Source organism: Eucyclogobius newberryi, unplaced genomic scaffold, assembly GCF_026437365.1.
Source record: "Eucyclogobius newberryi isolate DKJ021-1_F unplaced genomic scaffold, fEucNew1.0.hap1 SCAF_5, whole genome shotgun sequence".
NCBI lineage: Eukaryota > Metazoa > Chordata > Actinopteri > Gobiiformes > Gobiidae > Eucyclogobius > Eucyclogobius newberryi.
Window position 1 is genome coordinate 39,622,680 of NW_027316167.1, and position 13,712 is coordinate 39,636,391.

The 13,712-nt window shown below is 48.4% G+C and overlaps 1 protein-coding gene across 1 annotated transcript in view; it reads left to right on the top strand.

The window, feature by feature from the left end:
• The window catches only part of adamts7 (a disintegrin-like and metallopeptidase (reprolysin type) with thrombospondin type 1 motif, 7), a 111,178-nt gene that overhangs the window by 65,407 nt on the left and 32,059 nt on the right, over positions 1-13,712 (top strand). Inside the window, exon 9 of the mRNA XM_072464684.1 lies at positions 266-410. Coding sequence (XP_072320785.1) covers positions 266-410 — 145 coding nt within the window. The remainder of the gene's footprint in view (positions 1-265; positions 411-13,712) is intronic.

Consider the following 13,712-nt stretch of genomic DNA (forward strand, 5'->3'; position numbering starts at 1 on the left):
GTTCCGATGTGTCCCGATGTGTCCCGATGTGTTCCGATGTGTCCCAATGTGTTCCGTGTGTTCCGATGTGTTCTCATGTGTTCCGATGTGTTCTCATCTGTTCCGATGTATTCCAATGTGTTCCGATGTGTCCCGATGTGTTCTGATGTGTTCTCATGTGTTCTCATGCGTTCTCGTGCGTTCTCATCCGTTCTCATGCGTTCTGATGTGTTCTGATGTGTTCTGATGTGTTCTGATGTGCTTTGTTGTGTGGTGTGTTGGACAGCCGTGGCTGGGGCTGGTGCTTGGACGACGTCCCAGGACAGAACCATCTGGTGGTGAGCTCCCTGCTTCCCGGTGTGCTCTATAGCGCCCCCCATCAGTGCCGCCTGCAGTACGGCTCCAGCGCGGCTCTCTGTCAGGACATGGACGTAAGTAACTGCTGCTTTTTGTGCAAGTTTTACGGTCAGAAGAGTGCTAAATGCCCAAATATCTATGACATAGAGATGCATATGTTACGTTTCCTGTAATGTTCCACAGTATCATATTAAACTTATCTGCAGTATCTCCAGTGGTGGAAGAAGACCGGAAATTGTATAAAATAAAAGTTCATAAGTTGACCAAAATATCCTCCAAAGTAGAACTGATGTCATTTTTTTTAATTAAAGGTGCTGTAACTGTCTTCAGAACGTGGAAAACAGAGCTAGCTCATTTTAAACTCTTTGTCCACATATTTCTCACTAACCTAATGCATTCTGAGCATCTTAATTATTCACCACAATGAGTTTGTAAGCGACTTTCACATCTTTCAAAGCCAAAGCAGATTTTATTGAAGCTAGCATGCTAACAATGCACTTCCTACTTCACAGACAGCACACAGCGGCCTCATTCTGACCCTGAAGAGCTGCTCTTAAAATATCCCTGTGCTGGAGCAAAACAGTACTTTATTACAAAAAAGAAAAGCTCCATTACAAAACATTACTGTGAACAAGCTTGCATCGCCACAAACCTGACTTGTACTGACCTCCTCCTGTTTGTTTCCATCAAACTGTTGTTCTTTTGATTATAATATTTCCCGTTTTCACATGAAACTCCTTGGATAATGTTCAGAAGTATGGATTTAACTTTCTATTTCTATGGAATTATTGCAGAAGACGTGCCACCTCTAAAAAGTTACATACTGTTACTTTAATTAAAAGTAAAAAGTAAGCATGCAAAATATTACTCAAAGTACCAGTTATTTGTTACATTTGAATGCAATTTTTAGTTCGGTCTTTTATACACAACTGGAATAATTCAGTAGTTTAAAGTACAATCTGCATATTCTCTGAGCTCTGTCCAATCACAGCAGGCGATGCAGTGTTGTACAAGTACACATTCTAAAATCTATCCATAAAAGTACAATCACCCAAAAAAATCTACTGAAATACAATAATATGATGGACACAATCAGGTCAGATCTGTGGAGAGGCAATCGCAAAAAACAGGCAAGGCAAGTCTATTTGTAGAGGACATTTCATTCACAAGGCAATTCAAAGTGTTTCACACGACAGGAAAAATGCATTAAAATCACAAAGAAATTACAGAAATCATAAAACTGTTTAAGACCTAAAAGAGAAGAGTGCAAAAAAAATCCTTTCAGTCATATGCACAGCTAAACAAAACAGTTTTTTAGATTTAAGCATAAAACTGAAACGCAGATTCCCCATGTTTAGTCTTGACTCTGGCACCAGCAGGAGGTCCTGAGGTCCTCAGAGTCCCTGAGGGTTCGTATGGCACTAACATAGATGTACTTTGGTGCTTTTGTGCTTCTACACAAGCAGAGCTGCTTTAAAGTCTCTTCTCTGAGCCACAGGGGGCAGTGCAGAAACCTGAGAACAGGACTAATGTGATGGTACTTCCTGGTTCCAGTCAGGACCCGAGCAGCAGCGTTCTGGATGTACTGCAGCTGTTTTACAGCTCGTTTGGAGAGGCCAGTGAGCGGCCGTTACAGTAGTCTAATCTACTGGAGACAAACGCATGGATAAGTCTCTCTAAATCTGGTTTAGACAGTATACTTTTGATTTTGGCAATGTTTTTAGATGGTAAAAAGCTGCTGAGCTTACTGATTTGATGTGCCTGTTAAAGTTCAAGTCTGAGTCCATTATTACCCCCAGATTTCTAACTTGGTTTGTAGGTTTCAGAGCGAGACTCTGGAGGTGACGCTAACACTTTCTCTTTGTTTCTGTGACAAAGACGATGATTTCAGTCTTTCACTCGTTGTTTTGCATCCACACACTGATCTGTTGGATGCAGTGACAGAGATAATCCACTGGTCCATAGTCACCTGCCGACAGTGAAACATAGATCTGAGTGTCGTCTGCATAATTGTGATAGGACACATTTTCACTGCGTATCATCTGACCTAACGGCAGCATGTAGAGGTTGAACAGAAGGGGACCCAGGACTGAGCCTTGGGGCAGATAGGACCTTAAGCAATTTAGGTTATCGCAGTGCCAGTGATGCCTACCCAGTCCTCTAGTCTCTGTAAGAGGGTCCCATTATCGACAGTGTCAAAAGCAGAACTCAGATCTAACAGAATTAAGACTGAGGCTTTAAAGGCCCATGTCAGTGTTCAGGCAGATGTCATTTGTCACCTTGACAAGAGCAGTCTCAGTGCTGTGATGAGGTCTGTGGCAGATTAGAGATGGACCGGTCATGACTCAGGACTGCAGCATCAAGACTGCTCTTCTTTAGGAGAGGCTTTATGACCGCAGTTTTTAAAGACATTGGGAATGTTCCAGATTGAAGCGACATGTTAACTATGTGAGTGAATGGTGCTAATAAACTGTTCAGCACAGACTTTAGAAATCTGGAGGCTCACACATGGAGGCAGCATGTAGATGAACTCAGACTGGTGATGATCTCATGGAAAGTTTTGTCAGTTACAGGTGCAAAGTGAGTTAGCTCTAAGTGTCTTGGTGGTTTTAGGGTCATTTTCTGCATTGTGGGATTTATAGCATTTTTAATGCCCTGAACTTTGTCATTAAAGAATAATGCAAACTCATTACACTTGGTTGTGGAAATGAGTTCTAACGGCAGCTGAGCTGGAGGGTTTGTTCATCTGTTACTGTGGCAAACAGGACACGCGAGTTGTTACTGCAGCTTCCAATCATTTCAAAATAATATATTTCCCTAGTTCTACATAAAATAGGTTGTACATGTACAACTTCTCTCTGTAAATCTCTTTTTGAACCTGGAGCTTTAACTCCGTTCGGCCCGGCGGCTCTCCCTTTTCTGTGCCCTGACCCAATCATCATTTCTCCATGGCCAAACAGTTAAGTGCATTAATGCCTCACTGTGAAACAATCCAGGCAAAGCACAATCAGCTCCATGGAGACGAGCAGGTGACGGAGAAAAGTTACATGGTGCACAATTTAATCATGGATATTTAGTCTAAAAAATTTAATAGGACAGTACATAAATCACAAATGTGCAGTAATATGACCTATTGCGGCGATGGCATCCAAACAAAACCAAAGGCAGGCTAAGACACGGTTATTTCAAAGATTGAAGACGCGTCACAGACAGTTGCACATACCAGGTGACTTTATTATTCCACACATAAACAGAACATCCGGCACTTACTTCCATTTAGAGGACACACGCTTGGGACACAACAACGATACCTGAACAGTCTCTTTCTGGTGAGATGTAACGATCAATATCAAACGAGGGGTAGAACGTGAACGATAACCAAAATGAACATGATAACGAAACATAACGAAAACGTAACATAACAAAAACGTAACTGTCAACAAAAGTCTTCTTCCCCGTGCTCACCTTCCGCCATTATCCCAGCCACACACAGGTGAGCGCTCTCACTGATGAGCACACACACCCTAGTGCTGCCCCCAAACCCCGCCGAGTCGTGCTCGTAACGCGCGTGCACAAACCCACATATGGCTCCTACAAGGACCTACATGTTAACTATATTGTATATTTTCACAACAGTTTGAATGTTATCCCGTAACCCAATCTGTAGGAGACTTGTCCCTCATCAGCATTTTATGATTTTATGATTGAGTTTGTATAATCCTTCCTTCATCCAGGAATGATCCATCATAGAAAATGTTTAAAAGGTATACATTTTGACACTTTTAAAACATCAAAACATTTTGACTTGCATCTGAAAGTAATTTTCATTTTGCGTTGATCTGAGAAACTTGACTTTATACTGCTCTGAGCTGACTAAGGCCCACCTTCAGGGAGGAGTTTCCCCTGAAACGCCTTTGTTTACCTGTTTGTTTGCGGTGCCTTGGTTTCACCTGAAACTAACCTTTCTTTTGTTACCTGTCAGCCCTGTTCGGGGCAATTACAGTCCTATTATTATCTGACTGAAAACATACTTTACTTGAATACTATTCAAGTTAAGTACTTTAATAGCATTTGATTGGCTTGTTTTCTCACTCGACCAAGGAGAGAGGATACTACTGTATACAGCTGGAAAATGATACCATAAACCACCATTTCTGTACAAAGAGGGGTTCTCTCTTTTCACAAACATTGTCTCCTTAAAATCTTCACCTCACAATCTTCAAACGATTGGTTTGTAGCCTTGAGATAGAGATGCCTTCCGTGTTGATGCAGACTTTAATGCAGTGGCTGTTTATTCTCACATATGTAAGTGTTATTATTATTATTATTAAGATTATTAGAGTTTTTTCCAAGTTATCTGTTTGTATTATTATACTTCTGTTCCCAATCTGTCAAACATGTGTTGCAACACTGGAATCTCCCCATTGTGGGAGGACACATACAGGTTATCTTATCTTATGTAACAGTCCTCCTTCCTACTGAATTGGACTGAATAGACTATATTGCTTTGTTTTTGTGTGGCCATCTTGTCCTTAGGCTGAACTAATTTATGTCTTAAAAAATAGTGCACCTTTAGGAATAAGATACATGATAAACTTGGAATGTCTGTCAAATAATGGGTTAGGTCGATGCCACTCATGTGATCCACTGTAGAATTACTTTGTTCTGTTGAATACTTATTTATTTGTAAAAACAAAAAAAACATATTGTATTAGCAAGAAAACAGAATAACTGTATTCCAAAGGGAATCCATAAGCATGTGACACTATGTTCTTGGCATTATAAAATCCTGTGTGCTTTGAAACGTACCCTTCCATGTCCACAACGAATGCACCACTCTCATAAACATTTATAGATGGTGAATACATAACTCTCATTAAAACATTTATTACTGAACTATGGGAACATCAATGATGCCCCTGCTTAAGTGTAGAATAGATGATGGACATGGGCTAACTATTTGTTTTGCATTGCAGTTTAATCATCTCTGGAGCAATAAGATGAACTATTGACTGTGCGTGGCACACACACATTTGGTTTATGGATTTCTACCTCTTTTTAATAGTGTGTGCTTGGATTACTTGGCTGAGAGGTCTGTTGTGGCTGACATGTGCCCACCGCCTGGAGATCTGTTCTCTGGATCACTTCAATATGCGTGTATGCTTAGAACAGACATGTGGGAGCGGACTTGGTGTACATGCTGTGAGTATCTCTACTTCCTGTCTGCTGCTGGTGATTAGAAAACAGTGCATATAAACATGGTCCCATATTGTAAATGCTAATTCTCCTGCATTTATATCTCATTCTGGAAGAAAATGTGATTTTTACACATAAAGGACACATATGCATTGTTTGTATTTGTATTGGCCTTCAAGCCAAACCTTACTTTGGAGTCTCATGATTTAGTACTTAAAATGATGTATCCACTGAAAGCAAACATACTCTATCAGTCAGGCGTTCCCTCATCATGATTTGTGTTAGCACTCCATCTACTGGCACAAGAAGGAATTAAACAAAAGCTAGCTTGCCCTCGATAATCTGAAGGTCTCAGAGCACCTTTGGCATCAATAAACTGGAACATTTGAATGGCCCTGTGCCCCTGTTGTGAAATCCTGTGGTTGACTCTTGGTGCACTAATGCTCTAGTTGGAAAGATGTGTTTTGTGAAAATGTGGTTTGATGGTGTAAATGTTTATGAGAGATAAAAGGAGCATGTAATGTGTGTGTGGAAACAAGACGTGCTGATGCCTTAAAACACCACAGCTTTTACATCAGCAGGCTCATTAAACCAGACATATTATGCAAAATCACATTGAATTACTATTGGGTTAGCTGATTAGTCTAGTCATCATCTTATCTTATTTTGTCCGTCCATTTTCATGTACCTGTACCCCCAAAGGCCCGGTCAAGGGTTAACCTGACTTTCCCATACCAATCTTTAACTACTTACACTTTCACATAACAAAATGCAATTGTCGTACAACTTTCTAAGTTTTGTTGCAATTTGAATAAGAACAGCTGTATTTCAATCGCCAAACTGTATTGTGTTTGTCAGAATCGTCTCGCAGCGGCTGGTGTGATTTGTCTTAACAGCAGATCAAAGAAGCAGATGAGCTCAAGAAACTAGGTGCTTGCACTTTGAATCGAGATGAGGGAGCTTTCCGTCTTTTTTAAAAGTATTTTGGTCCTATAGCTTTATTGGACAGGACAGTGCAACAAGAAAATGGAAATGAGACTGAGGAAGGACATGCACGGAACTCCTGCTGCGGCCGACATGGCAGACATGTGTCAGTCTGACCACAGCCCTAAATATCCAGAGTAAGATGAAAGTTACTATTCAAACATGTCAAGGTAATACACTGTCTCCTACATTATATTCTCTGATATATCAGCGAACACTCATTCAGGAAGGCCTTGAGCGCTTTTGCTTTTGCTTTTGCTTTATTGGGGTCAAATTTAATTAAAATGGCAGGGTCCAGCCCTGCCATTTTAATTAAATTTGCTAGCCATTTGGGTGCCCTAAGCAGAAATGCTCAGTGGGCCCCCATGCCCCCATCCAGCTTCGAATGTGTAAAAAATGTGTAGAGGTTTGATGTCTTTAATACAACCTAAAGGTGGGAAATTTTGATCCTTGTACTCGTTTGAAGGATAAGAATAAGTCCTGACCAATAAACAGCTATTCCCTGCCAGTGATCAGACACCCTGCAAGGAAAGCAGAAAGCTCCCCGGATCCAGCACCCTGAGACTGTACACTAGCACCCTGAGACTGTACACTGTACACTAGCACCCTGAGACTGTACACTGTACACTAGCACCCTGAGACTGTCCACTAGCACCCTGAGACTGTACACTAGCACCCTGAGACTGTACACTGTACACTAGCACCCTGAGACTGTACACTAGCACCCTGAGACTGTACACTGTACACTAGCACCCTGAGACTGTACACTGTACACTAGCACCCTGAGACTGTACACTAGCACCCTGAGACTGTACACTAGCACCCTGAGACTGTCCACTAGCACCCTGAGACTGTACACTAGCACCCTGAGACTGTACACTAGCACCCTGAGACTGTACACTGTACACTAGCACCCTGAGACTGTACACTGTACACTAGCACCCTGAGACTGTCCACTAGCACCCTGAGACTGTACACTAGCACCCTGAGACTGTACACTGTACACTAGCACCCTGAGACTGTACACTGTACACTAGCACCCTGAGACTGTACACTAGCACCCTGAGACTGTACACTGTACACTAGCACCCTGAGACTGTACACTGTACACTAGCACCCTGAGACTGTACACTAGCACCCTGAGACTGTACACTAGCACCCTGAGACTGTCCACTAGCACCCTGAGACTGTACACTAGCACCCTGAGACTGTACACTAGCACCCTGAGACTGTACACTGTACACTAGCACCCTGAGACTGTACACTAGCACCCTGAGACTGTACACTAGCACCCTGAGACTGTACACCAGCACCACTGTACACTAGCACCCTGAGACTGGACACCAGCACCCTGAGACTGTACACTAGCACCCTGAGACTGTACACTAGCACCCTGAGACTGGACACTAGCACCCTGAGACTGTACACTAGCACCCTGAGACTGTACACTAGCACCCTGAGAATGTACACTAGCACCCTGAGACTGGACACTAGCACCCTGAGACTGTACACTAGCACCCTGAGACTGTACACCAGCACCACTGTACACTAGCACCCTGAGACTGGACACTAGCACCCTGAGACTGGACACTAGCACCCTGAGACTGTACACTAGCACCCTGAGACTGTACACTAGCACTCTGAGACTGTACACTAGCACCCTGAGACTGTACATTAGCACCCTGAGACTGTACACTAGCATCCTGAGACTGTACATTAGCACCCTGAGACTGTACACCAGCACCACTGTACACAAGCACCCTGAGACTGGACACTAGCACCCTGAGACTGGACACTAGCTCCCTGAGACTGTATACCAGCACCACTGTACACAAGCACCCTGAGACTGGACACTAGCACCCTGAGACTGGACACCAGCACCCTGAGACTGTACACTAGCACTCTGAGACTGTACACTAGCACCCTGACACTGTACACTAGCACCCTGAGACTGTACACTAGCACCCTGAGACTGTACACCAACACCCTGAGACTGTACACTAGCACCCTGAGACTGGACACTAGCACCCTGAGACTGGACACTAGCACCCTGAGACTGGACACTAGCACCCTGAGACTGTACACTAGCACCCTGAGACTGTACACTAGCACCCTGAGACTGTACACCAGCACCACTGTACACTAGCACCCTGAGACTGGACACTAGCACCCTGAGACTGTACACCAGCACCACTGTACACTAGCACCCTGAGACTGGACACTAGCACCCTGAGACTGGACACCGGCACCCTGAGACTGTGCACTAGCACCCTGAGACTGGACACTAGCACCCTTAGACTGGACACCAGCACCCTGAGACTGTGCACTAGCACCCTGAGACTGGACACTAGCACCCTGAGACTGGACACCAGCACCCTGAGACTGGACACCAGCACCCTGAGACTGTACACTAGCACCCTGAGACTGTACACTAGCACCCTGAGACTGGACACTAGCACCCTGAGACTGGACACCAGCACCCTGAGACTATACACTAGCACCCTGAGACTGTACACCAGCACCACTGTACACTAGCACCCTGAGACTGGACACCGGCACCCTGAGACTGTGCACTAGCACCCTGAGACTGGACACTAGCACCCTGAGACTGGACACCAGCACCCTGAGACTGTGCACTAGCACCCTGAGACTGGACACTAGCACCCTGAGACTGGACACTAGCACCCTGAGACTGGACACCAGCACCCTGAGACTATACACTAGCACCCTGAGACTGTACACCAGCACCACTGTACACTAGCACCCTGAGACTGGACACCGGCACCCTGAGACTGTGCACTAGCACCCTGAGACTGGACACTAGCACCCTGAGACTGGACACCAGCACCCTGAGACTGTGCACTAGCACCCTGAGACTGGACACTAGCACCCTGAGACTGGACACCAGCACCCTGAGACTGGACACCAGCACCCTGAGACTGTACACTAGCACCCTGAGACTGTACACTAAGGTAAGGAAGGAGGCCGAGGACTAGTGAGTGTGAGAGCCACTATCCAGGACGAAACGTCCAAGATCCATAAATACATCAAGGACAAGGCTCCTACAGAGGACGTGCTCAGTGAATGTCTCAGACACTGGGGACCAGAGGATGAGGTGCTGGAGGGACCATCATGGGAGGACACGCCTCTACATGGGAGGACACGCCCTCATGATCCTCGGGATCCCCTCGGAGGAGTTGGAGGAAGTCTCTGGGAAGAGGGAAGTCTGGGAGTCCCATAGACTGCTGCCCCCGCGACCCGGCTCCAGATAAGTGGAAGAAGATGGATAATGGATGGTTATAAGTATTTTTAAGCAGCTAGACATTAAATAAATATTTACAATGATATTTATTCCTTTAGTCATGAAAATCTACAAGCACTTCCTGTTTTCTGTGCTTAATCCTGTGCGGGATTTTGATCTGAAATGCCTACGCAAGAGGATCAGAATCATTTAGATCAGAAAATACCAGGATAGAAATCTGTAATCCATAAATCGAGTCGCCCAAGTCATTTGGGGCATCACAAAAAAAACGTTTTATTAAATTTTGATACAGGGATAATTTTGATCTGGATTCAAAATGTTGAAATACTTCTTCCAGATGAATGAGCTCTGAACATGGAGGGGCCTCAGCAGTGTCATGGAGGGGCCTCAGCAGTGTCATGGAGGGGCCTCAGCAGGGTCATGGAGGGGCCTCAGCCGTGTCATGAAGGGACATCAACAGTGTCATGGAGGGGCCTCAGCAGTGTCATGGAGGAGCCTCAGCAGTGTCATGGAGGGGCCTCAGCAGTGTCATGGAGGGGCCTCAGCAGTGTCATGGAGGGGCCTCAGCAGGGTCATGGAGGGGCCTCAGCAGTGTCATGGAGGGGCCTCAGCAGTGTCATGGAGGGGCCTCAGCAGGGTCATGGAGGGGCCTCAGCAGTGTCATGGAGGGGCCTCAGCAGTGTCATGGAGGGGCCTCAGCAGTGTCATGGAGGGGCCTCAGCAGTGTCATGGAGGGGCCTCAGCAGTGTCATGGAGGGGCCTCAGCAGGGTCATGGAGGGGCCTCAGCAGTGTCATGGAGGGGCCTCAGCAGTGTCATGGAGGGGCCTCAGCCGTGTCATGGAGTGGCCTCAGCCGTGTCATGGAGTGGCCTCAGCAGTGTCATGGAGGGGCCTCAGCCGTGTCATGGAGGGGCCTCAGCAGGGTCATGGAGGGGCCTCAGCCGTGTCATGAAGGGACATCAACAGTGTCATGGAGGGGCCTCAGCAGTGTCATGGAGGGGCCTCAGCAGTGTCATGGAGGAGCCTCAGCAGTGTCATGGAGGGGCCTCAGCAGGGTCATGGAGGGGCCTTAGCAGTGTCATGGAGGGGCCTCAGCAGGGTCATGGAGGGGCCTTAGCAGTGTCATGGAAGGGCCTCAGCAGTGTCATGGAGGGGCCTCAGCAGGGTCATGGAGGGGCCTTAGCAGTGTCATGGAGGGGCCTCAGCAGTGTCATGGAGGGGCCTCAGCAGGGTCATGGAGGGGCCTCAGCAGTGTCATGGAGGGGCCTCAGCAGTGTCATGGAGGGGCCTCAGCAGTGTCATGGAGGGGCCTCAGCCGTGTCATGGAGGGGCCTCAGCAGGGTCATGGAGGGGCCTCAGCCGTGTCATGGAGGGGCCTCAGCAGGGTCATGGAGGGGCCTCAGCAGGGTCATGGAGGGGCCTCAGCCGTGTCATGGAGGGGCCTCAGCAGTGTCATGGATGGGCCTCAGCCGTGTCATGGAGGGGCCTCAGCAGTGTCATGGAGGGGCCTCAGCAGTGTCATGGAGGGGCCTCAGCATTGTCATGGAGGGACATCAGCAGTGTCATGGAGGGGCCTCAGCAGTGTCATGGAGGGGCCTCAGCAGTGTCATGGAGGGACATCAGCAGTGTCATGGAGGGGCCTCAGCAGTGTCATGGAGGGGCCTCAGCAGTGTCATGGAGGGGCCTCAGCAGGGTCATGGAGGGGCCTCAGCAGTGTCATGGAGGGGCCTCAGCAGTGTCATGGAGGGGCCTCAGCAGTGTCATGGAGGGGCCTCAGCCGTGTCATGGAGGGGCCTCAGCAGGGTCATGGAGGGGCCTCAGCCGTGTCATGGAGGGGCCTCAGCAGGGTCATGGAGGGGCCTCAGCAGGGTCATGGAGGGGCCTCAGCCGTGTCATGGAGGGGCCTCAGCAGTGTCATGGAGGGGCCTCAGCAGTGTCATGGATGGGCCTCAGCCGTGTCATGGAGGGGCCTCAGCAGTGTCATGGAGGGGCCTCAGCAGTGTCATGGAGGGGCCTCAGCAGTGTCATGGAGGGGCCTCAGCAGTGTCATGTCACTGCCTTTCATGCAGCAGAGAGAAAGCGAGAGAGAGAGAGAGCGCCAGCCCAGAAGGACAGAAGGAGGCGCTGGTTACTGCATGAAGACGTGCTCCTCCTTTAGTGCAGGTCAATTTGTATTCAAATTTGGCCACATAATGAGGGAGATATGAGCATAAACATTGGAGGACATTTGCCTTGTCTCAAAAAATAAACACAAGGCAAATGGGCACGACATGCACTAAACAGGGAGAAGAGATGTTTGAAAGAGGAAGAGTAGAGGAGGCTATTTTTGTGTAAAAAGAGAATCCTTCTTTAAAGAGAAATGGAGTTTGAAGCTTTCATTCACCAGTAGTGTGCAACAGCATTTTGAAGCCATGGAGTGGTCATTCAGAAGCTGATCAGGTACTTATCAGTGATGATGGAGCAGCAGTCAGCTAACAACAGGATTTCTATGGCCAATCACAGGGTAACAAAGAAGAGTAGTTTAAGGGGAACTTAAAACACTGCAAACAACTAGATAAACCAAACAGGTTATTGTTTGGAGACTCCGCCTGATGAGCAGGTTTACACAGCCCAGAGGAGGATGAACATAAGTTCTCAGACTAGATCCACTGATTGAGAATGACTTTTGGATGAAAGTCGTAAGATCTTTTCAAAACAATGTCCAGATGACGACAACTGAATCTTTTTTTGAAATGGAACACTGACAAATGAGGGATCACAACAACAATACCCCATCATGACAATTTTAGAGAAGGTTGTTCTTTGCAAATGTATTAAAAACATGATACTCAAAATGGAGCTCAGGTACATCGTTTTTCCCCCGATCATCCTTGACTCTTGGACACAGTTGGAGACACACACACGCACCTACACACACACACACACACACCTACACACACACACACGCACCTACACACACACACACACACCTACACACACACACACGCACCTACACACACACACACCTACACACACACACACGCACCTACACACACACACACACACACACGCACCCACACACACACACACACACACACACACACACGCACCTACACACACACACACACACACACACACCTACACACACACACACACACACGCACCTACACACACACACACACACACACACACACGCACCTACACACACACACACCTACACACACACACACCTACACACACACACACACACACACACACACCTACACACACACACACACACACACCTACACACACACACACACTGCTGAGGCCCCTCCGGTCGCTCTCCGGCCGCTCTCCGGTCGCTCTCCGGTCGCTCTCCGGCCGCTCTCCGGCCGCTCTCCGGTCGCTCTCCGGTCGCTCTCCGGTCGCTCTCCGGCCGCTCTCCGGCCGCTCTCCCGTCGCTCTCCGGTCGCTCTCCGGTCGCTCTCCGGTCGCTCTCCGGCCGCTCTCCGGCCGCTCTCCGGCCGCTCTCCGGCCGCTCTCCGGCCGCTCGCTCCGGCCGCTCTCCCGTCGCTCTCCGGCCGCTCTCCGGCCGCTCTCCGGTCGCTCTCCGCTCGCTCTCCGGCCGCTCTCCGCTCGCTCTCCGGCCGCTCTCCGGTCGCTCTCCGGCCGCTCTCCGGTCGCTCTCCGGTCGCTCTCCGGCCGCTCTCCGGCCGCTCTCCGGCCGCTCGCTCCGGCCGCTCTCCCGTCGCTCTCCGGCCGCTCTCCGGTCGCTCTCCGGCCGCTCTCCGGCCGCTCTCCCGTCGCTCTCCGGTCGCTCTCCGGTCGCTCTCCGGCCGCTCTCCGGCCGCTCTCCGGTCGCTCTCCGGCCGCTCTCCGGCCGCTCGCTCCGGCCGCTCTCCCGTCGCTCTCCGGCCGCTCTCCGGCCGCTCTCCGGTCGCTCTCCGCTCGCTCTCCGGCCGCTCTCCGGCCG